General features: G+C 44.8%; 1 protein-coding gene across 1 annotated transcript; it reads right to left on the reverse strand.

The window, feature by feature from the left end:
- Nucleotides 1–171: 171 nt before the first annotated feature.
- On the reverse strand, nt 172–24,521 carry LOC143154856 (uncharacterized). The gene is made up of 28 exons (XM_076326876.1): nt 24,483–24,521; nt 24,018–24,091; nt 23,539–23,675; nt 23,165–23,253; nt 22,362–22,438; nt 22,207–22,265; nt 21,269–21,479; nt 19,489–19,896; nt 18,105–18,309; nt 17,838–18,017; nt 17,185–17,339; nt 16,839–16,940; nt 16,621–16,738; nt 12,468–12,600; nt 10,413–10,644; nt 10,110–10,319; nt 9,932–10,043; nt 9,379–9,547; nt 8,928–9,082; nt 7,258–7,413; nt 6,888–7,160; nt 6,260–6,481; nt 4,827–5,179; nt 2,973–3,235; nt 2,116–2,302; nt 1,691–1,882; nt 1,340–1,545; nt 172–465 (listed from the first exon to the last, which is right to left on the reverse strand). Exons 1-28 carry the CDS (start codon nt 24,507–24,509, stop codon nt 287–289), a joined length of 4,884 nt encoding a protein of 1,627 aa, XP_076182991.1. The 5' UTR covers nt 24,510–24,521; the 3' UTR covers nt 172–286.
- Nucleotides 24,522–25,539: the final 1,018 nt, after the last annotated feature.

Below are 25,539 nucleotides of genomic sequence, written 5' to 3' on the forward strand. Positions count from 1 at the left end.
TGAAGGTTTCTATTGAACAAAATCCGTTTCGTTTAAAGACGATAAACAACGTTTACGATGGGGTTTTATTTGCTTTAAGCGAACGAGTAAAGAATCCGTAGAAAATGGTACATATTCGTATAGAAATAAGTGTAAGGATCATGGTTCACAATTAAAAAAGAAAAAATACCTATTCCGATAGAAACGACAGCGTACAAGTAAATGTTTAATGCATCCACCGCTAAATATAGTAGCGTGGGTATCGAGAAGCGTAACGGTTTCTTTTTTTTCTTTTATTTCACAGTTATCAGCGATCTATCAAAAGATTTGCCGGAGGTAAAGACACGGTACCGTGACCGGACACAGGATGTGGGAGAGCAGATACACCCTTCATCCACTTCCCGATGTCGCAGCAGTAACATTCCACGCTGTTTAATGTTTTCATAAACACCGTAGTCACTCCACCTATTATCAATAATTGTTCGCCTGGAACAAGAAAATTATCAATTAATCGCTCGAACAACTAATATTCTCTTTGACGAATTTCGATGATTCAAACTTTTTCTACACGATGTCATTTGTCAATTTTCAACATTTCGTTTGTACATTTTTTTTTTACTTTCGATCGTAGACCTATCGAAGAAAAATTTCGGACAACTCGCAAGGACTTTTCCAAGTTGATTTACTATTAGATAAGAAAATTAAAAATTAAAATAATAAGAAAATTATCAATTAATCGCTCGAACAACTAATATTCTCTTTGACGAATTTCAATGATTCAAATTTTCTCTACACGATGTGATTTATCAATTTTCAACATTTCGTTTGTACATTTTTCTTTTCTATAATTGCTTCGATCGTAGACCTATCGAAGAAAAATTTCGGACAACTCGCAAGAACTTTTCCACGAACTGATTTACTATTAGATAAAAAAATTAAAAATTAAAATAATAAGAAAATTATCAATTAATCTCTCGAACAACTAATATACTCTTTGACGAATTTCAATGATTCAAATTTTCTCTACACGATGTGATTTCTCAATTTTCAACATTCCATTTGTACATTTTCCTTTACTATAATAGCTTTGATCGTAGATCTACGAAAAATTTCGGCCAACTAGCAAGAATTTTTCCACGAGCCGATTCACTATTAAAGTCCTTAGATAAAAAAAACAAACTAAGTTGTTCTTAACTTTACAATACAACCGAGAAAACCCAGGAGAATCGTCTCAGTTGGAATATCTTCGATCGAAGTAATATCATCCGAGAAATTCGCGACGGGTCGAATAAGACCCGAGAAATGCATCGCAGTAAAGTTCGGTATTCTCTCGCGTGTTCGCGAACCGAGAAGCACGTACCTATCGAGCCGATAGTGTGCCCGTGTCTCGCGATCGACATGTTCGCTTGTTCCCTCCAAACGTTTCCATCCCATGCGTCGACGCTGTCGATGCTCTGAGTCCCGTTCTCGGTGGTCGATGCCCCGCCAATCGCGTAAAGACAGTCGGATACGACGTAAAACGATGCAAAGCACCTCGGTGACCTCAAAGGCACCGCTTTCAGCCAACTGAAAGAGCATCGATAAGCCAACTCTCACGGTTGTTCACGTTCGGGGGTCTATCGAGCGTTTAATCTAGGTAATGCAAGGGTACGGTCGTGGCTGGCTACGATACATATGTATATGTATATATATATATATATATATAGCTAACAAATTTTTGATCGGGTCGTAGCACTCGACGTCCTTCGAGAATAGCTCCTTTTTCGATTTTGTCATCCCGCCAGCGACCCAGATAAGATCCCGATACTTGACGCTCGCCGGTCCCACCCTTGCTGTCTGCATCGGTTGCATCTCCCTCCACGTGGAATCGGACGGATCGAATGCCTCCACCGTTCTCGAAGCACTGCGAGAACAAAGTTTCGATCGTGCCTTGGACCGAAAAACGAGCGTTATCCCCGTTGGTTCGATCGGGTAACGCCGAATGATCATCGAATAACGTCGACGAGCGCCGCGTTACACGGCGTGGAAACTTTCATCGCGATCGACCGGCATTGGAAATAAAACCGGCGAGGAAAACGAAAGAAAACGCGTTTCAGCGGGCCAGCGAGCGTAATTACGCTCCGCTTAACAACTCACATCCCGTTCCTGCCTTGCCCTCCGATGGCGTACATTTTCCCGTGACTGACCACCAATCCGAAGTCCTTCCTCGCTGTCAGCATACCGGGTTCATTGAACCAGGTCCTGGTGGTCGGGTCGTAGCTCCAGACGCTACCGACCGCGGTGCTCGTCCTGTGGAGTTTGTCTTCCAGGGGATCGGCTCCACCTGACGATACCACGTTTTGTTTTCTTTTTGTTTTTTTTTTTGGAATTTTACACGGTAAAATTCTCGGTTACGCGGTGACAGAGATCCCCGGGTGCGTAAAGCGGATAAAAAAGGTGACTCTTCCGAGGGCACTACTGAGGAACGCGGTACGAGCGAAATCGCGACGATTCGTTTCGCGCGGGCTTGTCTGCCTCGCGACGGCTGGGTCGTCACGGACCCGGTCGACGATCGAATATCTATTCATAGCCGGTGCGTACGGTACACTTGCTTCGAAAGCGAGCACGTAGCCTCTAGATTTAAACATCGCGAAGAACCCGAGACGATACGCGTTACCGATGGTAATATAAACTACACGTATCGATTTTTTACTGGAAACGCGCGATATCGAATATCGTAGAATTCTTCACGAGAGCACTCGTCAACAACGTAGTAACGCGTTACGATAACTATTACGATCGCTGTACCAGTTGCTTCAAGTGAGAATAAAAAGTAATATTTCAAATGTATCGTTCCATTGTTAATCGTCTACGCATCGACGATAGTTACGAGGGAAAGTCGAAGAAGTTTGTACACGTGTCGGTGTGGGTCGTTCCCGACCCGGTCTCACCGTTCTCCGCGGGTTCGTACACTCGAAGGTTAACAACGACGATTTCGTCATCGTTCCACTCACCCACTACGTACACACGGCCTCTTAGGTAAGCGACCGAGTGGTGATGTCGCGCCTGTGGAATTTCTCCCGCGAGTTCCCAAATGTTCTCGTCCGGTTTAAATCGGTATATATTCTTGCCGGTGTTCCCGGCACGGCCGTACTCCTCGTGTGGATCGACACCGCCGAACACCAGGATCGATTCGCGATCGGGGAAGAACAGAGACTCCTCGAAGAAATAGCCGGCAGCGTTCGAGCCCAACATGCTGCTGCTGATCCTCTGCGGTCTGACAGGAGTTACTTTACAATTTTCAGTTACCCACCCACCCCCCGTTGGAAACTTTCTTCGCGTTTCTCCGTACCGACTCACGAATACAGCGAGACCCGGTTTCTTCCAACGAAATTCTACCCGATGTCCGATTTACGTACGAAACCGTTACACGATGCAGGACACCTCGTTCGATACTTTTTCGTATTTTTCCGTTGAAAAGATTGTACGTTGTTCGTACCGTTACACCGAACCGTAATCGTGCTACGATACCTACCTCATTGCGTTCTTAAGATCGATCTTTGTTCCCGTGCGAGTCGATTCATAGAAGTCGGATAACGCAAGGCAGCCAAAATACTTCTTGGATCAGCCTATGTGACTCCCCGTGTGAACCTCACGCTGCGATCGAATTCTTAACTCTTTCTTTGTCACCGAAGGATACAAAGACCCGTCGAAGACCTCGAGGGTCACTCTTCTCTAAGTCGTGCACTCTAAGTCGTGTCCAAGTGCTAAGTACGTCCGTGAAATTCTTGTTAGTCGGTCTATTTCGATAAAACCTCGGTAAAATGCCAAGGGATCGTTGAATTGTACACGAGTGTTCCTTCGACCCTTCCCTCCTGCACAACAGTACCTTCCGGGACCCGTTTAAATTTTCCATTCGTTCGAGCACCGAACAACAGCGAAACGGTGTTCGCTTCCCGCGAGTTTGTTTCGCGTTCATTTCAAGATACAAAGTATCCTTTCGGACGTGGCATCGTTTCGTACGACACGGTACGTGGCTCGAATCCAAACAATAGGTCTCCCTCAAAATATTAGCTCGGGCAAATACGCCCCGATACGGTTATCCGTGTAGCGAGCTACTGTTATTTGAACTGTCATCGACGAGATGGGAAATCGATGAACTATTCCAGAGACCGGTTACCCGAAACGTCGCACTCTTCGATAGGTTCGAATAAACGGAGTAATTCCGTTGTAATTACAAACTATCCGAACAATGTCGTCACGGTTATCACGGTACACATCCGAGGCCATCCGAGGAACAGAATCGCGGATCGTCGTCGAGCGAGAACTGGGAACGCTCGTGTTTCGGGAGAAACGAATTACGGTAATCGTTTGCTTTCGATCCTTGAAACGTTGCGACTATAATCCGGAGTAGAAATATCCCGAACGTACGAAACTTTGATTTCTAACTTCGCGACACGGAATATCGGTGTAATATTGGCAACTAAGGGAGTACCGGTGTAACATTGCAAAACATTTCGAGTGGAAAAGATCCGAGATGCGTACCAGAGTTAAGAAGGATACACCATTTTTTCAATTAAAAAGAAATGTATACTTCTTTCTAGAATTGTACCAAAATTTACCGTTTTGCTACCTTGAGATATCAAGATTCGAAGCATGAAGGAAATTCCGAGGAAAAATATACACGACCTGGCTCGTCGCTATCGAATAACGCGATGGGTCGTGGAAGACCCTAGACACGGTCCAGAATGAAGATTCCATCGCGTGGATTCGAAATGGAAGAAATCGAGTGTCGCTTAATGGAAAATTTGCCTTTCGAGATGAAATTCGTGCTAGCAACCGGACACTTGGACCGGTCGATGACTCACAGAGGTCGTTTGTAATTCGTGGCACGAATTTGAACGGTTTTGGTGGTCTTCGTTGCCCGAAGATCGTCGCGATGACTCGATTCGGCGCGTCTCGCAACATCGTGCTCGGTCGCGGCGTCTTCGTCGTCGAAATCGGTCGTTGTCGACTTCGCGTCGGTCTGCGGAGAGAAAGGCTCCTCTGTGTCGGTGTTGTCCGAAGGGGAACTGGTTCTTTCGTCGTAATTCGCGAAAATCACCGGCGACTTGATGGTCCTGATCGGTTTCGACGCGTTTCGTGGGTGCGTAGCTATCCTCGGGGAACGTGGCGTCCTCTGCTCGTCTTCCGTCGCGCAACTCGGCGTGCACTCGTCGACCTAAAATTCACGATCGATCGAAGGTGGTTCGACCGCTTCTTAAACGATACCGATCTCGAACGATCGCTTTCCGATCAATTCAGAATCGATTCTAACCGAGTTCTCCAAACTCGAGTGGATCGATTTTCGAAATTGATGACTTTTCGCGATTCACTCGCTCGTAATACACATTTCAAAAAGAGAACACGCACTAACGAACGTTTAAAGTATTCTCGTATTTCAATATTTAACGCGATCCACCGGTGAGAAGCTCTGATCTAAATTGATAAAGGTTTGAAATATTTATGGATAACGATAATAATAATTTTCTCGGTTACAAGAGTGTCTCTTGTAGGAAAAATTAAAATATAGATAATCTAAGAAATAGAGAAATACAAATAGATAGAAATAAAAGAACGTGCGCACAATATGTGCGATTACGTCTACCGACGAAACATTGTACATCTTTGATGTTTCTTCGACCATGCCACGAACAAAAGAACCTGGACATTTGGTCGGTTCGAATTTCAAGGAGAATTTTTGCTATAAAATTGTTGTTCCTCGTCGATGACGACACCGGGTATTTTTACGATCTCTCTACGTCGTTCGTGCGTTTCTTCCACTTATAATCTAGATCTTTAATTCCATCGTGAAAGGAAGTTTGTTTAATCTCTCGTCGTATAGCTTGTTTCGCCACATGAAACGACCGTAATGAAAGTCGGGGAAAAGAATGTTACTCCGTGTGAGATTCAACGAGTCGTACAGCGAACGAAGTAGTAATTTCCAGTTTAATTCGTTGATGTTATCCACGCGAATTGAAAGAACCTCCACGAGGACAACACTTGCAGTCGTTCGACGAGGTGAAACGAGTTGCGCGACAATGGACGAAACGAAAAACTATTTCGTGAGAAACGAAACGAGTACACGAACGTGGTAGGATTCAACGTGTGGAAACGAGTAGCGCCATCAACGAGGCGTACAAATTTTATAACAGTGGCAACGAAACGTATACAATAACGATTCAGTTTTACAACAACGATAGGGGAGAGAGGATCGAAGAAACGAGAGCAACGGATCGATTAAAGCGTAGAAAATGTTTACTCGGTCCAATTGGTTTTCGGTGCACCGTTGATTCTGACTTCGAACCGGCTGCTCCCTGTTCTTCGTTCCGGAATTTATCGACCACGATGGTTGTTCGGTTTTCTCGTTTCTGATTCTGATAAGCTCCAAGGAAGTCTTCCGGGGCGCTTCGTCTATCGAGATGGACAAAAGTTCGGCCACCTTCTTGATATTTCGTTTCTCCGCCTCCTGGGATTTCCTTATCTATCGGTTCACGGACACGTGCACCGGATAAAAATAAATAATAACTTTATGCAATTCGGTAACGCGTCTAATCGCGAAAGTAAACGATAATCTTTCCTCGATGCAACGCGCGTCGTTTGTACTCTTCCAGAAACATTAAAAAACAATCCCGATAAATGCGCAATAACAAAAAGAAGAAAAGAAACAATTTCTTTCTCGTAATTTCCGTGGAATAAAATTCGAGCGACTTCGGTACGCGACGAACGTTTCCTATCGCGTTCAAAAATGATCGTTCTATTTTCGCCGACACCGTTCGAGAAATATTTTCTCCGCGTGGCGAGATCGGGCCGCGATCATTTCCGTTTGTCGCAGTTACTTCCACGTGACACCGAGACCGTGGACTATCGGTGTTGCTGCATCCACTAACTTCGTGAAATCTTCTTCTGGCCTTGTATCCCCTGTAGACGGCCTGTATCGTGGTGGCCGCATCCTCCTCGGATTTACCGGAGTCTGGTCGCGCTTCCGGGTCCCTCGACAACCTAGATCTCGTCCGTTGCTGCTGCTGCTGGTGCTGGTGCTGGTGCTGGTGGTGCTGCTGCTTCCTCGCGGAAAATATCAAATTCGACTCGCGCTGCTGGCACCGGCAAACATCCGGCGCGTTCTTCTCCAGCCGGCTCTCGTAATCCAATTTACCGGGGTCCTGGAAAAAGAGACGACTCGCGGACTACGGGGAACGAAAAGTTTTTCCACGCTTCGCGAACGTAAGAGATCTTTTCTTCGATAACGAGTCGCATTACCGGCAAATTCGCGCCACGGTGCTGACAGCGTTCCTGGCCGTGTTTCTCGACGGTGGACGATTTGGAGTGAGCCTTCCCCGATTCCCCGCCACCGGTGTACCTGGCGTCGATGCCCAACGCGTTTCCAGACCTCGCGTCGTTCGTCGCGCGATCCTTCTGCGACCATTGCGAGAAACTCGTATCATATTCACGACACGAGACGGTTGGAGCTCTGACAACCTCTGACGAACCGTTAGACACGGAATGGAATCGATGAGATCAATCCTTCGACCGCGAACGATCAGACGCGAAGGGCCTGTGCGGAAGACTTTTTCGCGTATTAAGGGTACACGCGTATCCAACGCTTATGGGCGTTTCACGCACGCGAGTAACCGACCGAGTGTCTATAGGTCCCGGTAGCAGTCGAAGGGTTGATAAAGTAATTGATATCGATCGTGACTAGGGTGCTACATCGAGTCGTTCGAGGAGACGATTTATGAGAGACTTTTGTGGTGATTTTTTATCGAAAAGGAAGAATGTTTACGATGTTGTGATTGTGATTTGGTTACGTCGAGAATTATTTTCGAATGGAATTTAATTATCGATGAATGGACATTTTGAGTTATATTTTTAATCGACGATATTGGTAAGTTTGTAAAGTTAAATTGTTTTCCTCTGGAAATTAACGATCCAAGGTAAGAAAAATACTTTTCTGATAAAAGACACCGAAGGTACGAGTTGATCGTGAACGATTCCTTTCCTTCTTCCTTTTCACGGTTTGCAAAATGAAATCCGTTCGTATTTACACACTCTGGAACGACTCGAGTACACGGGATGGACCGTAATTACGACTATGATAAAATGATTGTTACGTCAGCGTAATCTCAAGGTAAGAGCTTATACGGTGTGTAAGTGCATTTTGTAGGAATTGCGCGGCACGTAATGGCCCGGCCTCGATACACGCCCGGGTATCGTTAACCGCGGATTTCGAGCTACATAAACTCTGACCTTTGACTACAGCTCCGTGACATTTCTTGGGCGAAATTTATTATTTCCACTTACGAGCACGGCCGCGGCTTACCTCGAGATTTCTTTGACGATAACCACGCGGTAATAATCCCTGAAAGAGGTTGAGCAAACTTTTTTCAAACGCAGAGGAAACCTGGACCGCGCGGCGGGCCCCTTTTCGTCTCGAAAATTTCATCGCAAACGACTCACCGCTTTAATCCGCCGGGTTACCTTTTTTTCCATCCGAGGTGCGTTACTTTCGAAACGTACCTCCCCCGAATCGCTTCGAAAACAAGTCTGATTGTCCCTTGAAGCGGCGTTCCCACCAAAATGAACACAACATACACGTGTGCAATAATATTTTTCTAATGCAATCTGCTTTTTTTTTTTGTTTTTTTTTTCTTTTTTCTTCAATGTGTACATACGATTATACGAAATATGAGCTAAATAAAAATACAATTTCTAATTTTTATATATCTATCGATCGATCGCAGACTCGCGGGGCGTATATATTATATATATGTGTGCGTGTACGTGTATCTATAGACATATGTATTATATATACACCGATCCAAAAATGGATTACATCGATGTCGATTGTGCGTACGCGACGATCAACGAGTCCGTTTGTTTTGTGGCTTTTGCGTCGGTCTTCGATCGGAGTTCGGGCCGGGGTTACTCACCCTTTTGCTTCTCTCCAGGTTGCTCAGGTAATCGTTCATTAATTTCGGTGGCATCATCAGGCCCGGCGGCATCTCTAGCGGCAAATAATTCGGGGATGTGGGCTTCGGGTGCATCGGGTGCGTCGTCGTTTCGTTGCGAACCGCGCCGTTGTCACCTGACGAGAATTATTATGGTTAAACGTTCGATCTATTCGCTCAACCGTAGATTGATATTCTCTGCACCAGGATTTACGTATGGAAAGAACGATGATTAGGTATTAGAGAATTTTTATCGTTTCGCGTATCGTCGTTCTCTGTTCAGTGGACGACAAAGAGTGTATGGGGAAAAAAATTAGGCAAAAATTAATGGTAAATTTTTCGAGTTACTGAGCGACGATGATTCCTTCGATTTTAGTCTTTGAAAGTAAAGATCGTACAGACGACGTCCCATTGTATGTCTATTCCGACGTACCCGAGCTCTGTGCGTAATTGTTGGATGCTCTGGCTGCGAACGAGTAATCGTCAGGAGGCGAGCTAGGAGGACTCGGTTTCCCGATTGTCTTTCGATGCTTCAATTCCGACATCTTTGTCCTCTGATACTCCTCCAGGTAGAGCAAAAATTCCCGATACGTCACGTAGTTCTTGAAACGAAACGCGCGACACAGATCGTTAATTCTTCTTTAAAGTTTGGTCGTCGAAACGTTTAATTGTACGCATATTTAATTATCGACGTACGAATACTATATTCATCGAGTTCGCCACGTTTCGATGTAGGTTTAGTTGGAAAGAAAGGGTACTATTCTATGTTCAACAAGCTTTTAAAATCGGTTGCTGAATATCACTCTATCGTCGTTGGTTCATTTTCGTTGATCGAATTAATTAAATCAAAACTAATACGGTTTTGATGTAAATTAAATACAGCTCGCGAAATAGAATTAGGAAAAATAGAACATTCAACGAGCGACTCGGTGGTACAAGACGTCGATAATTGAGAAGCCATTTTGGAGAATTTCGATTCAAAGTACCTTGTCCTCCCCGGCCCAATTTCGATTGGTGGGCTCGGACAATCCCAGAAGATCGATCCAATGGTAATAATCCTCGGTCTGGTTGCCGTACCAGTATTTGATAATGACGAATCTGAAAGAAGCAGTAATTTGACATCGAGTCCTCGCGTTTGTCCCGCGTTTCGAAGATTTCACTTACGCCAAACCGTCGTCGATCATTTTCTGCACCTCCGGGAAGGACATCAGTTCCATGAATTCGGGATTCTCCGGGTTTCTTTTAACGTCCACCAATTGCCACGGGGCTATCAACCCGAATCTGATGCACTTCAACACCTCCAGCATCTGTTGACTTCTGTTGGCCCAGTCGTGCATCAGCCATCGGACAGCCGACATCAGAACCTCCATTTCGCTGAAGAAGAGTTTCGGGAATCAACGAGGGTGCATCAGGATTTTAACACCGATAAATACACGTTCACGGTAGAATTTTAACATCCAGGGATACCTGTTCACGCAGATGTAGTTCGATTTGAGCAGTAAACAGAGCTCGTCCACGGACAGATCCAGAAAGTCCTTGGTGCTGACGAGCATCAGGAAGAATTTCATGATCCTGGGCAACATCAACTCCATAACGGCGGTATTTTTTATCTTTCTCGCCTCCAGGTACAGCAGGAACGCGGTATCTTCAGTGAACAACTCGTCGTTGTCTATGAAAGCCCAGCATTGTTCTTCCAGTTCTGACGTACAACGAGGGAAGTGGATGAACGAGAGTAGATCGTTCGGATCGAATATTAATGCGACGGAACGTGACTAATATTCACCCTCTTTTTCAGGGGATGCGTTGAACGTCGACCATGATATTAGTCTTATTACGAATTCATGAAATTCTCCCTTGTGGATTTGCTTAAAATTTACAAACTCGATTTACATAGTAGCGATCGTTGTAAATTTTCCTCTAAGGACACTTTCGTCCCTTTTGTTCCAACCTCTATAGACTTTGATGCAAATTTAAAAAGCATAGATCTACGAATGTGAACAATGCCGTGCAAACTCGCAGGAAGAGGGTGCACGTTGGCGGAACATTGTTCCATGGCGTAGAATTCTTTTTTTTTCGCACCATACGACCCGAATGGCGCGAACTTCGCTAACACAGTTCCCCGAGAAAGGAATCTAAATTCCCCCGATGTTTCGCGCGGAAAAACGACGCCGCCCTTTATTTTCTACGGATCTCGCCACGGTTTATCGAAGTTCCAAGTTGGACAGTGACGTATTCAACGAAACTCGAGCGCGTTGCCATCGAAAGTTCCACCACCGGAAGCTTATCGTGCCGTGGAACTTTTCATTCTTTCCCGGCACCGGGTTGAACTTTTAAAGTGTGTTAGAAGCCGCGCGCTATATATTACGCAAGACAGTCGCGGTTTAGAAGATTGATGGAAATGGGAAACGGTGACAGGGACACAATGTAAACAGGATCATTGCTCGTAAACCCTTCGCATAAATAAAGACAAAGGAGGATTTAGATTTATGGAAGGACTAACGTCCTCGCTGGATACCAATTCTTCCACGATACCCGAGAGGGTAAAACCGACACGATCGTTTCGCTAATTGTTCGTTCAAGAGCGGTGGTAAATTTAATATACCTTGGATCGATACATTGTGAAAGAATACTTGGACGGTAATACCTAATGCTTCGAATGGAAACTTTAAGAGCAATACTTCGCAAGAAAGAATACTACAAAGAAAGTAATACTTCGTATCCCCTCGGTTTCAGCGCGCTCAAAAATCAATACCTCCCTCAGTTACAGCACGCTAAAAAATCGATACCTTCCTCAGTTTCAGCGCGCTAAAAAATCGATTCCTCCCTCAGTTTCAGCGCGCTCAAAAACCTATACCTCCCTCGATTTCAGTGCGCGAAAAATTATATTATATCCATCCGTATAATCGATGGACGTCGATGGAAACATTGCTATACGAGGTTTGTATTGTTAAAAAACAATCGTGTTGGAAGAGGCTCGCGTATATTTCTTAACGTTAGAAATTATCACAGAATTTCGACTATATCGTTACCAAGGAATCTTTTATTTTTTTTTTCATTCTTATCGGAGAGGCGAACAGAGTTACCAATTCCCGTAATTTGATTAAACGACTGGTAATCTCTCGACCTTCCCGGAAATTTTCTGTATTTGTAACGAAACTAATAATATCGTAAATCATCCGAGCATAATTTCGTTCCCTTGGTCGTAAGCAGACTTTCGCGTTGCGGCGAATTAATTCCGCGGAAACACGATTTGACCTGTAGCAGTTAAGTAAATATTTCATCTTCGTGTAAATACAGCTGCTGGTATTTATTTTTGTATTGCCGTTAGCGAGGAAATATTAACTAATTTTGAATTCGAACGTTGGACCGCGCCGTGTTTGAACGTTGCTTTAGAAAGCGCTTACTCTACGTTTTCAATTACGCGCATAAATCTACACGATTAACGAGCAATCCGGAAATTTCGAACGAATTCGGCGCGCGACTCGTCGGTAACTTTGCACGTGCTTTTGTTAACATGCTTACCTTTTATACCGAGATACTGAGCGGCGACGAACACTTCCAGGATGTTGTCCCTCTGCAGAAGTCGACAGCTCTCGTTCTGCGAATTGATCATCCAATCGTAGATGATTGAGAACGCCTTCGAGGACACGTCGCTCTAATTTACATGGCACGGTTATTTCGGAACATCGTTTCAAGGTGTCGGGTTTTGCAAAATATTGGCTCCGTGGCTCAATTTGTAAATTAAAAAACAATTTATACTCGATTTTTCATATATTTTACTTACGAATCTATTTCTAAAAATATCAAACAGTCTTGCTCCATTCCTTACACATGGAATTTACCTTACTTTTCTGTCTATGTTGCCGGTGAGTGAATAAATTGTTTAAAATTGATAAGTAATGAATGAAAGTAACGACCGATTGAACGAATTAGAGTAGTATGAGGCGACATCGAGGAGCTAGAGTCTGTGACGATGTTTGATGGGAGAAGAGGTCTGGACCAAGCTTCTCCCATCATAGGAATCTTCTCTAAATCTTATCTAAGTGGTCGATCTATACATTTCTATACTTGGAATATATTTTCTAATCGATCTTCCTATTAGATTGCTCGAGAATCCTATTAGACTTTCGTATTCAAAAATATTACATTGTAGAGAATTATCGAACGTTTCGAGACAAATTGTAATTTACAAACAAGAGATACAAAAAAAAAAGAAATAGAAAACGATCTAGTACAGAAATAAAGATCTATTCGAAAGATCCTATTTGAGAATAGTAGTACAATTGCAAATGTATTTGCAGTAGGTTCGTGCATCGTTGGAAAGTTGATCGAGCCGGAAATATTAAAGGTCTTTGGAGATTTTTTTCCATTTTTAATTATTCGTTTTCTCGACGCGTGACGAGCGAGGGAGCGTCGTCGGGAAGACAAAGGTGGCCGGCAAAAATGGCCGTGGCTCTTCGCGGCAATTATTAAAGGGCGACGAGCGGGGCATTATTCGAGAGTCGTTATTCACCCCTAAGTAAGAAGGGAGTCAAATATAGCCGCGGCCGGGGAAACCGAAAAGGAGTTCAAGGTCACTTGGCTTCGAGCCCACGGAGTCACTGTTACAGGACCGGGAATTTGGGGGATGGCAGAAGAACAGGATGCTGACACAAGAGATTGGGGTCGCTCGCAACCCCTTGGTGCTGCCTACTCGGCGATTTCGAATGCCTCGATACCGAAGATAGATTGAATTTCCCTCTTTCTTCGGACTGTAATGTCACCGAAAGTCCATACCTTCGATCCGGGGAGCTCATTGTTGCACCGAGAACTTGGCGAAACTGCGAAAATTGCGAGGAAATGTTCGCGAATAAATTTCCCGATAACGTGACTCGGTATTGTGGCAAGATCGATATCAATTCGTCCCCGTGGAGGGTAAATTCGAGAAATCGATACGCACACCCCTGGAAGAATTCTCGAAAGTACCGTCTGCGTTTTATCCCTTAAATTCAACGCGAATTACGAAGGGTGTTCGAGCTTCTTTCGTGAAAGACACAGGGTGTTCTCGTAGTTACTTACGAACGGTGGTGTATTTAACCCTTGAAAGCGTAGATTTTCTCGAAAGTTAACCTTTCGAAGTTAATCGAGTCTCTTTTGAGAAAACGCCACGCGAAAATAATCGACCCCTAGGATTCGAGGTTCTCGCGCCGGTGATGCAAGGGACCGACGGAGTCTTCGTTCTGGATAAAGCTCGATGTCCACGAAATCTGATCAGAAGGCGTCGTCCACTCTATCGGACAAATCGTTCGAGAGAAAGGAAGAAGAAGAAGAATCGAGCGAAAGAACGTCGAGAAATAAGCTGACGAGAAACGGGGAGGTGTAGGGGAGCCAAAGACGAACGTCGAGGTCGGTCGATCGAACGTGGACGACGACGGATACACGTATCCGGAATGAAGGAACGCGACGGGCAGAAAATCGGATCCCGCGAACAAAGGGAGTTTATTCGGGATCCGGTATAGACTTTGCGTTCCGTATACCGATAAACCCGTAATAGATCTTGCTCGGTGCAGAGGGATATTATCTGTCTCGCAGGGCCGCCATTTGGCTGTCGGACACCCTTCAGTGAAATTTCGTAACACAACCGCTCGGTGAACCGTGACGTTCGATAGAAGCGAACGATAATAATTCGTTACTCGGAGGGAGTGTAATTTAAAGATATTTACGTAAGATATTCCCGCGCAAAACCTCTGATCGTCGATCGAGTACGAATTTCAATACTTGTAGAAAAATTTCACGAAGCACGAAATCAAATTTGGGGAACCTTTTGAAAACTTTAAGGATCGCTAGATTCCGAGCACCTGCGTAATAGACGGTTCAAGTGCTCGTTGAACAACGAAGATAATTTCGGGCGTAGTTTCGCAATTTTCGTTGGTTTTTCGTTGTTTCGAGCTCGAAGGAACTTCCCAAGTGGAAGAATTTCCGCGTTGAAAAGAAAATTGTGAACGATCCATTCTGCACACCTAAGCGAGACGGCACTGGAAACGCGTCGCTTCGCCCGGGGAACAGACGAAGGATGAGCGACGCTTCCTGCTCGCTTGTGTGCAATAAATCGTCCAGGGAGCGACAGGATCCGCGCGCGGAACGACACGACGGCATTAAGGTTATCGACGAGCGAAGAAACGTCGACGGCGGTGCCGTGGTTACGACTCGTTTAACGCGCTTCGTTAAGGGACGAAGATCGATGGTGGACGAGTCCTCGCGATTCTTATCAATCCACCAAGACACCTTTCTTTTACCATCAACGTTCGTTCGAACATCGATTTTTGAAACGCGGAGCCTGCGCGACGAATAAAGCGCACCGTACGCTCTTCGCGACCTCTTTCGTACGACTAACGATATTATATCATTTTTCGATCATTGAAAGGGAAAAAGTTCTATTTCTGGATAGAGTTTCGGTACAGGTGGTAGTTGGAAATATTGTTCCTTTGATAATTACTATCTTCGGTCATGTTTGCTACAAGTGGGAGCTGAAAAGACGACTCCTTGGATAAAACCAATTATCTTCGATCAATTTTGCTACAGATGGGAGCTGGAAAGATGACTCGTTGGATAATTATTATCTTCGGTCAATTTTGCTACAAGTGGAAGCTGAAAAGACGACTCCTTGGATAATTATTATCTTCGGTCAATTTTGCTACAGGTGGAAGGTCGAAAAATAACTTCCGGATTGAGGAAAATGTTGGTAACCCGGAGTTTCGTTTACGATTTGTTTTTAAGATCGATTAAATCGTCCGAACCAACACAATTCGCGATTCCTTTCAGAGGTCGACTTCTCAGCTCGGCACAGTACACGAGAAATACGGGTTCGAGATTCCCGAGCGAGAAAGGACACGTTGAAAGAGATATCGCGAAATTCGATCGCGAAACGATCCGTTCGCTACGGGGTACCTGCTCGACGAGCCGAAAGATGTAAACGGGGAAATGGTAAATAATCGTGGTAGCCAATTGGTAGCGATTATTCGTGCTACCTGACGGACGTTCCTTGACGCGATTACCGAGAATTAAGGAAACGGGGCCGCTCGATTTTTCCGCAGAGAGATCCCCCCCGGAGAGATTAATCATCTTCCAGGGGGACCGTGGACGTTTCTGGAATGCTTTTCTTTCGCCGAGATTAAGGGTCTATATCCGACGTCTGCTCTTTTAATAATCTTATGAGTTCTTGATGAGATAAAAGGGAAACGAGAGGGCAGGTCAGAGAACGCGGCCGGGGTAGAATCTCGAGGAATCCGGAGTCAGGGATTAAAGAAGTCTAACGAGAACAAAGAGTATGTCTACAAAAGAGTACCGTTAAGATTTTCTCGCAACTCTGTTAGGCGAATCGGGACAATTTCTTAGGGACGTTCCCCTTTTCGCGAAGGGAGATCTGGAATTGTTACAGACCCTCGTCCGTAAATCGTTCGCGAGACACTTGTACTACCGAGTCACCCGACCCTCTTATTTGGGGTAAAACTTTCGATACGATGACGCATCGATACGTTATTTCTTCGATAAAAATTACAATTCTTTCGAATTGTATTTCACTATCGAAGGGACATAATGGCCATAAGTCGTTCGAGAAAATATTGCGAACAGTCGCGCGAGTTTCTTCGTCCATCTTTCCCGCTTTCGAGGATACGATACGTTTAAGGTCACTCACCCCGGTTAAGTCGATATCCTTGCAATTCTTCTCGTCGAAGAAGGCGCTGTAACTCTGGAGCACCAGGAGGTGGCAATGGAACTCGTCCTGACCGATCCGCACGATACAATCGGCGTTCCTCGAAAGATCGATCGTGAAATTTAACCCGTAATCCTGTCCCGTCCACCCTCCCCTAACTTCGTTCCATCGACGACCGTGCGAGAGAACTATAAGCTTACTTGTAATTTGTGATGCGCCTGGCCAACTCCTGATACAAGTCGGTCTTCTCCGGTAGAATTATATTATCCCAATCGATCGGTCGTTCACTCGTAAATCCGAGTCTGGACGGAAATCACGATCGAAGGTTATTGGAGAACGAGCGAGTCGTTCCTTGTTTTCTTTCTTTTTTTCTTTTACACCGACCGGCTGGCGAATCTGGGTTAACGCAATTTTATGGATAGCCAGTTTGCGACAATAAACGCGTCGCGCGGCCGTCTTCCTGTAAAACTGCATCGACCCGATTGCCAAGCGGGAGCGTTTTATTTTGCAAATAAATAGCGCTACAATCGACCGAGAAACACTAACGCGGATAGCGGCACTTCCTGCAGCAACGGCGCTTCGTAGGACGTCGAGGGTGCAGTCTGCTGCTTCTGTTCCGTTTCCATTTGAGCGAGTTTCGTTTTGAACGAATGCATCGTGGGTTTGCAACTGTCCCCGGTGTGTGGCAGGGTCTTCTGGGCCTGTTCGAACGTATCGAATAATATTAAACATACGTGCACAAACCAAAGGGACTTCTATAGTCGACCTGGCCAGTTAAAAAGAAGTTCTTTCCCGTTTAAAGAAATTTATATTCTTCTCTTTCTTTTCCCTCGAAATTTATCGTGTCGCTGCTCGGAAATATTGGAACGAGATTCGAGAAAAAGCAAAAATTAGATCCAAAGAGACGCGCTTGATCGCCACTAGTGACACGCTTCGATCGTTTCGTAATAAACTATATTATCCAATTGTCGGTCTCCGAAAGAGGCGATCCTTTACTATTCTACCAAGAATCGATCCTTCGAACCGAATACTTTACTTCTCCGTTGACAAAATCCGAACAAAGGGAGCCCGCTTAACAATACCTGGGTATCTTGACAGGTGTACGATAAAAGAAAAAAAAAAAAAAAGAAACAACGGTTTCACGAAGCAGTCGATCCACCGGTGTTAGAGTCGAACGATAACTGTGGCAGGAGGGTTACCTGCAGCTGATCGATCGTCGAGGACGATACACCGGATGGAGGATCGACGAACCTAGGTCTGGACTCGGACACGCGTCCAGTTGGATCGTTTCCCGATCTATTGAATTCGGCCTTGACGTTCACCTTGGTGTGACGTGGATCGGCTACCAACACGCTAACCTTCTTCGACTCGAACACCACCTAGAACAACTACGCGTCTGCCCTGAGGCCAACATTCCCAAGACTCGATGAACCGTCTCGGGCCGTGAGTCGATTCCGAACGTGTACCTGATTCGGAACGACCTTCAGGTTGCCGCTCGGGGTCGTTTGAAATGGGAACACCCGCTGAGAATCGTCGCCGTCGTTCACGGTGATAAATGCACGGTCGTCGCCTCGTTCGCGTGGACGAGCGTGCATCTGCTGCATCAGGTAGGCCAAGTTTGGGCAGACAGCTTCGTTTCCGCGTTGCCTGCAATCGCCGTCTTTCCCTGAACTGAGAAACACGGCCCTTTGTGTAGGCGATCTTTCGAACGATCGACACTGTTGGACGACCAACGGTATACGGTATTTCCCACTGTTTACGCGGTAATGCGTGGGAACAGGGTCTTGCGTGTGCCACGGAGAAAATGGAAGTGTTTGGGATAGTGGAGGGAGCAAAGTGTTTCCGAGGCGCGCAAGAAGAGCATTTGAACGGAACTAAGGTGAAGGACGAGCAATCGAGATGGCTCCAAATTGAAGAATTTTCGACGAACGTGACCAGATGCATCGAACGAGAATGGTTAAGAATTGGAACGTAGAAGAATTGGGTAGCCAAGGTTTCGGTGTTAGTTTCGGGGGATTTTCGAACGTTGAATTTCTCATTTAGAAATTATTATCTCGCGCGTGGTAAATATTTCAACGTGGACTGTTTTTATTTAGAAATTATTATCTCGCGCACGAACGCGGTAAATATTTAAACGTGGACTTTTTTATCTAGAAATTATTGCCACGAGTACGTACGCGGAGAATATTAGCAACGAGATTCGTCGGATGAAATTTCGATGTTATTTTACACCGTATGGATTACGAGTTACGGTATCTTTCCTATTAATTTCGTCGACGCGTCGATCGGCCGCAATTTTTCAACCTACCGTGTAATTAACAACGGATAGGCGTTATAGTTGGGCGCTATCGAACGCTATATTTAGAGCTCGTTAAGCGCCGCCAGCAATAATTGATTAACGCTAATGTCGGGAACTATCAAACGCCACAGCTGATAACTATCAAACGCTATAATTACTATCGAGCACTGTAATCGGGTATCATTGAACGCTATGGTCCGTGAGCGTCAGACGCTGTAATTGATCGGCAAGTACTACTTTCTATGATTGTAGAGTTTCATCGACTATTATTTCGAGTGCTTCAACCCTTGGTAGAAACAATCCCTGTAGATTTTCATCCGACAGACTCGCGAACTCGTGTTTCAGAGTTGATAGAAATAGAAATAATTTCCTCCTCGGAAGACGATACAAAAGGATCGATAAATTCTCGCGAATTACGAAAACTTATCGTTCAATGTGCCCGATAATACAAATAATCTAGAATTGCGTTCTCGAGAAATAAAACAACAAGGTTGGTATTATCGACAATTGCTCGCGACAAGGTTCAAGATGTGTGTAATGGATCTGGTTACCTGGGACGAGCCATTAGTTTCAAAACGGACTTATCAGAGGGACGACATCGCTCCCCGAAGGTTCTGTCGAGGTCCCGGTGCTTGTCCGATCTTCCACCTTGATCAGGATCATCCGAATCGTCGTATTGACGAGTAGTGGACTCCTCCCAGGATCTAATCAAATTTTTCGCAGAGTTGGCCGAATATCTCGCTGGATCGGATCTCCTCTCCGGTAGCTGCGCCTCTTTGGACAAAACACGATGACCCTTGGACAAGGAGGCAACCTCCGGTGCACGGCCCTCTTGATAAATGTGTACGTTGAGTGGTCCTCGCCGTTTCGATAAACGTCGGCGTCGTCTCAAAGTAGCTTTCCTACGGTCGATCGGATATATGGGAGATCGGTCTTCTGGACTTTCCGCCAGACTCGGCCTGCAAGAGAGAGAGGTAGGGACCCGGAGAGGGAATTCTTGGATTTCTACGCGGAGATTCGATCACAGGGTCTCTGATACGAGGCGAAACTTTCGTCCTATTTCAATCGATGATAACGTCGCAGAAATGTCTCGAAACTTCTGGAAATTTAATTGGTTTTGGGAATATAGATTCCTGAAGGGACGAGAAACCGGGCGGCGGTGGTGTTGGGGGGCCTCGAGTGCATTTCGCGCTCCGCGTTTCTCGGGTGGGAAACTTTCGAATCGGTAAATATTGGTATTCCCGAAAGAAAATTGCAAACTCGAAGGAACTGGAACTACCGTTCACCGACTTGGCCGGGATGGATATAGGAGGAATCCCCTCTGTATTGTTTTCACACCGTTGCATCGGAGTTGTTTCCCGCAATCATTCCATATTTATTATGGAGCTGGTACTTGGTTCGAATCGAGTTCGCTCCTCCGTTGTATTTACTACGCGCGTAGGTAACGGTGCTTTCTAAATCTAATTCAAAGTGTTCACTTTTACCCGTACTCGTTCAATGGAAATTCTAGCGTTCGATTCTCGGAGGAAAATTTATTTCGAAAGATCGATTCTTCTCGGAGAAAATAAAAAAAAAAAAAAGAAAGAACACGATGGGGTCGATGTTCTCGCGGATAAAAATTTATTTGCGCGTGTATATACAGGTACTTTAGAAGGGTAGTGTATATCCATAATTTTCTTTTCCGTTAAGCCGAACCTAATCCGGGGTTCGGAGGGTCGAAAAGCATATTTTATCTACGTTGACGCAAGGGTTGGTCCCAATGAGTGGCCTTAAACTGCGGGATTCTAAATACGCGACTCCTAACTGTAACATACTTCCATTTCATGAAAATCCTTAATTTGATCTCGATTATAAAAAGTCGATTATGGAACGACCCGTATCATTTTCTTTTCTTCGAAGCAGAACCTAATATAAGTTATAAAGGACACTCTTTGATGTTAGGGCATATCTACTATTTTTTTTTTCCGCTAAGCAGAACCTATTTCTGATTACAAAGGGTACGAGTACTTATCGATGGCGGTGAATCATCTATAACTTTTTTTTCCGCTAAATATAACCTAATTCAGGTTACAAAGAATACTCTTCGATGATAGTGCACATTTACAATTTTTTTTCCGCTAAACAGAACCTAATTCAGATTACAAAGTGTACTAGTACTTTTCGATAATGGTGAATCATCCATAACTTTGTTTTCTACCAAGCAGAACCTAATTCCGGTTACAAAGAGCCCAATACCAAAGTATTTTTCGTCGATGGTGCACCTCTATAATTTTTTCTTCCCGGTAAGCAGAACCTAATTGGAGTTAGAAAGGGTCGAAAGGCATATTTTACCTCCGGTGACGCAAGGGTTGAACGGTCCTCGTCAGCGATTGACTCGGTCTACGCGGCACCAACTGTTCCGATTGAGTGGCCCTAAGGGGTGGTTCGGGGGATGGTGGAGCCGGAGCTGCCGATTCACCGTGATACAGAACGACCACGCTGCTCTTGCTGTTCCCGGGACGTGGACGTTCCGGCGATTCCGATCGATCCTCCTCCGGTACGACTACGAATGTCCTTGGATTAAATCGTCGGTCAGCGCGAGGACGTCGGCCGCGCGCGTTCCGCCCCTCGAGTTGCCGGCCCCGGTTTCGTTTACGCGCGGATTCTCGCGCCCCTTGTCCAGGAAGAGGAACAGCGCGAAGAGGAACAAGTACATCGAATCAGGGCCAGCGGATCGAGATTCGTGGACGACGCTTTTACGGGGTTTCGGGCCTTGGGGATGACCAGAATCACCGGCCACCCTATAAACAACGAGAGAACGACTTTCCAGATGCTTGGAGATTGGTCCCGCAAGGAAAGAGAGATTCGATGATATTTAGAAATTTTCCGCAATCTTTTTACGAAAGAAGTAAGAATGTGAACAGATTTAATTGAAATAAATTCTGATAGTATTTGGGTTTGTGTGAATAATTTTTTGTTACGATAATTAAGGTACTGTAAGCAGCTGAAAATGCATGGTACGTATTCTTTGTAAGTAGAGAGAGTCAAGATCAAGGGGTGAAAGTGGTTTCTAACGTTTCAAGTTGGATATATTTATCAAAGGTTGATAATTGTTCAAAATTCGAAATATTCGTACAAATTTTGGATACAATTGTTCCTTGTAAATTGTAAGGAGTTTCGTTGTATTACGTTGGAAAGGATCGATTGGTTCGCGATCTCGCGATCGTCCCCAAAACCCGAGGCGCACGGACCGAAACGAGAAAATATTCCACGGTAGCGGAGTAACTTACACTTTCTGCTCTTTCGACGTATCGCTCGGATTATTCGCGGCGTACTTGTCCCCCTTGTGCTGTCAAAGGAGTGCGTTAGGTGTCGTTAGAATGACACGCGCCAGGAGCGTACACGATTTAGTGTACGCGAGCTAGTGAACTACGCGGATAATTACCAAAGTTTTGCGGGAGATTTGCCGACGAGATCGTCACCGTCGCTGGAAGACTTCTCCGCAACGAAGGTTACCTGAGGCTGGAAAAATACAAGCCGAAGAAACGGATAAAAAGTTGGACGAGTCGTGTTGTCATCTTTAAAACGATTCGAAAATATATCGTAAAAATACCGATAAATACGAAGTGGATACAATTTTCGAAAGTTTCTTTCGAATCGCCCTGTATTTTCAACCGAGCACAGAAACGTAACAAATTGCCGAATTTGAACCCTCCTCGTCGCGATACGTTACTCCCGTTTATTTATTTTTTTTCTCTCGAGTTTTATTCCCATATTTCTCGTGGAATTATTTTCCTCGTTGAATACCAACTTGGTTCGAAAAGCATGCCTTTCAGGTTTGTTGCAAAGAGCCGTTTGTCGTTCAAAGTCCCGGCCGTATAGTTTCAACAACTATCGCGATTCAAAGCCTCCTTTGAATCGCAGCTACGTTGTTGCAAACATGTAACGCATAATGCGGTACGACGTAAATGACAGCTTATGAGCGCATTTTCACAACAGTTTTGCACCGTTACTGCCAATTGTTGCTGCCAGCGTGTATCGTTGCTACAAAAGACCAACACTTTCATATTTTTATTCTACGACCCTTTGACGTTTCGAAACATGCCCCTTCAATTATCGCGTCCACGCGCTTGGAAAAGAAAAAAAAAACCACGACCACCGTTTTTTTTTTTCTACTGTTTGCCATTTCGTGGTAACCGTTACCGTCGCGGAAGAGAACGCAATTTTTAACCAAATACGATAAATTACCTCATGCTTTCTCCGATAGGTATAACTTGGAAAATGTTGAAGACTCGTCGCACGATCTCCTGTACCGTATTTATCTACTTTTCGAGATACTGAAACACATCTTGGGATTAGTCGTACGATACGCGTTTCCAAACTTTTACGAAGGAATTTGCAATAATTTGAGAAAATCGTCACGTCGATTTTGGATAGTGTATCCACGACGAATTGAAAGTCAAAATTGAACGAAACTGTGGCGATTGAAACTGAGAAAAAATGTTGCCACAATCGGAGAATAAAGAGTTTCTTAAAAATCTTAATGGTAATGTATTTATTATTTAACGCGTGTGAAATAATGCGGCGAATATTTGGATTCTGCTAACACTTACATCACTTACGTAATTTTGTTTCGACGTGGTCGCAGCTCGCGAAACAACGACGACGATCGGAATTTCTTCCAGAAATCACGGGTAAATTGTTTTCGATGCTCTTCGAAATTCGTTGATGTCGCGATCTCCAATTGGACCTCGTAACTCTGAAAATAAAAACAAATCAATCGCAAGATCGTCGGAATCGATTCTACTAAATATTGCGTCCCAAAAATGATGGATATTTTTTCAAAAAATTGCATTTATTTCTCTACAAGTTCCACGCATTATTTCTCTCGTTTGTACAGCAATATTCTAACGCCCTAATTGAAAGATCGCTTCGATCGATCAAATTAAATTCAGCGCTCCAAAAAATGATAAATACTGTCTCAAAAGAAATTGCACTCATTCCCCTAAAAATTTCACGCATCGTTTCCCTCGTTTGCACAAATCCAATACCCTTAAAAACGTAGAAACGTTTATTAAAAACCATTCTCCAGGGACCGTACCTTGGATTTAGTAAATCGAGTTCCGAGGAGATACAAGAATCGTCGTCAGTGGTTGCAGGCGTTCTAGATTCCTCCTGAAAATGTAATCAGTTGAAGGAAAGAGGGTTCGCGAGCTAGACCTTCGGTGAAAAAATTCGATAAATCGATGTGTACACTTTGGAAAGAAAATATCGAACCCCGTGGAGTATTAACACGACACTCTTTTTGTCGACAGGTAATTAAAATTACAAACTTTGTTCCAAATACCCACTCCGAAGGATGCTGTTCGAGGGTACCAAGGACTTGCAATCCTCCGAGAAACTATCGCTCCAGAACCGTAGCTAGTTTTACCGATAAATTTCTCAAAGTGGACGATACTCGTCGTTATCGTGTTCGCAACTTATTTTTTTCAAAGTAAACGAAGCCTCGAACAGCACCCACCGTAGGAACGCGGACATCTTTAATCCGCTATCGAATCGTACTCACGTCATAACGCGTTAAACCTCTTCGCATGGTACGACTCGCATTCGCTCGCTAAAAAGCCACTCTCAGACCCGGCGTCATAGCAGAGGGTCGCTGTTTCCCCCGGTACGTGGGGATAAAAACCGCTAAAAATACACGGCGTACAAAACGGGTGGTTTGACGTTTAAAAGGACCGGGATATTTGTAAAGTATGAAAGAGGAGGAAGAAGGAAAAACAAGAAAGGACGAAAAAATGTGCGCGTACCCGAAAAGGCCCCTAGATACCAAACAGTAGGCGACAGATGAGCGCGAATCGGACGATGTTCCGAGACCGTGGACGCGAACCGGTTCTCGGCTAACTTCGATCGGTAATCGGGCGTGGCGATTCGTTCGGTTCCCGATTGGATGTAACGCCGATGGAAGAAGCGGTGCACTTAAAGCGAGGCATTATCGTCTGAGAGCACGGGCTTTACTCCCTCGTAAATCCTGGCGTTACGAGCTCGCTGAAACTACCGGTGCAAAGAGAAGCCGGATTGCCACTCAGCCGCTCGATCTTATGCGAAGTTATCCGCACGGTTTCGAAACTCTGGCGCGAGCATCGTTCTTACGATTCGATCGTGCGATTCCGCGTATACGACCAGGGGAGTCCGTTCTACGAGAATCGAACCAAGAGGAACGTTATCGAAGCCTCGGACCGAGAGATTTGTTCGAAATATCACACCGGGGGTAGGTAATCGATCGTAATGGGAGAAGGTGGCCGAGATTTTATTCTCGTAACGAAGGAATGGTGAACCCGATTGTCCATTGTGGAGGACCTGCAAATGTTTCGAGAGGGGAACGTTGCCGAAATCTTCGTCGATGAGACTTTTCTTTTCCGAGTACCATCCGGGGGTAAATGATCGGCCCTAATGCTGAGATTTTATTTTCGTAACGAAAGAATAATGGATCGGAAGAATTGCAAATATTCGAAAATTCGGGAATCGAGCGCTTGAAAATTGAATACAAATAGTATCGCAAACGTTTCAAAGTTCCGAAAACCGAACAACGAGAGACCTCCTTTTTTTATGCCTTTGAATGCACG

This window comes from Ptiloglossa arizonensis, chromosome 2, assembly GCF_051014685.1.
Source record: "Ptiloglossa arizonensis isolate GNS036 chromosome 2, iyPtiAriz1_principal, whole genome shotgun sequence".
NCBI classification, from domain to species: Eukaryota; Metazoa; Arthropoda; class Insecta; order Hymenoptera; family Colletidae; genus Ptiloglossa; species Ptiloglossa arizonensis.

Bases quoted from the DNA above. Each gene is read 5' to 3' on its own strand.
- LOC143154856 (XM_076326876.1), bottom strand. From the start codon at position 24,509: ATGCGAAGAGGTTTAACGCGTTATGAC. The intron at 6,482-6,887 runs GTTAGTGGATGC...GTGAACCGATAG, and splicing joins CCAGAAGAAGATTTCACGAA to ATAAGGAAATCCCAGGAGGC. The intron at 2,303-2,972 runs GTGAGTGGAACG...TGGTATCGTCAG, and splicing joins AGGCCGTGTGTACGTAGTGG to GTGGAGCCGATCCCCTGGAA.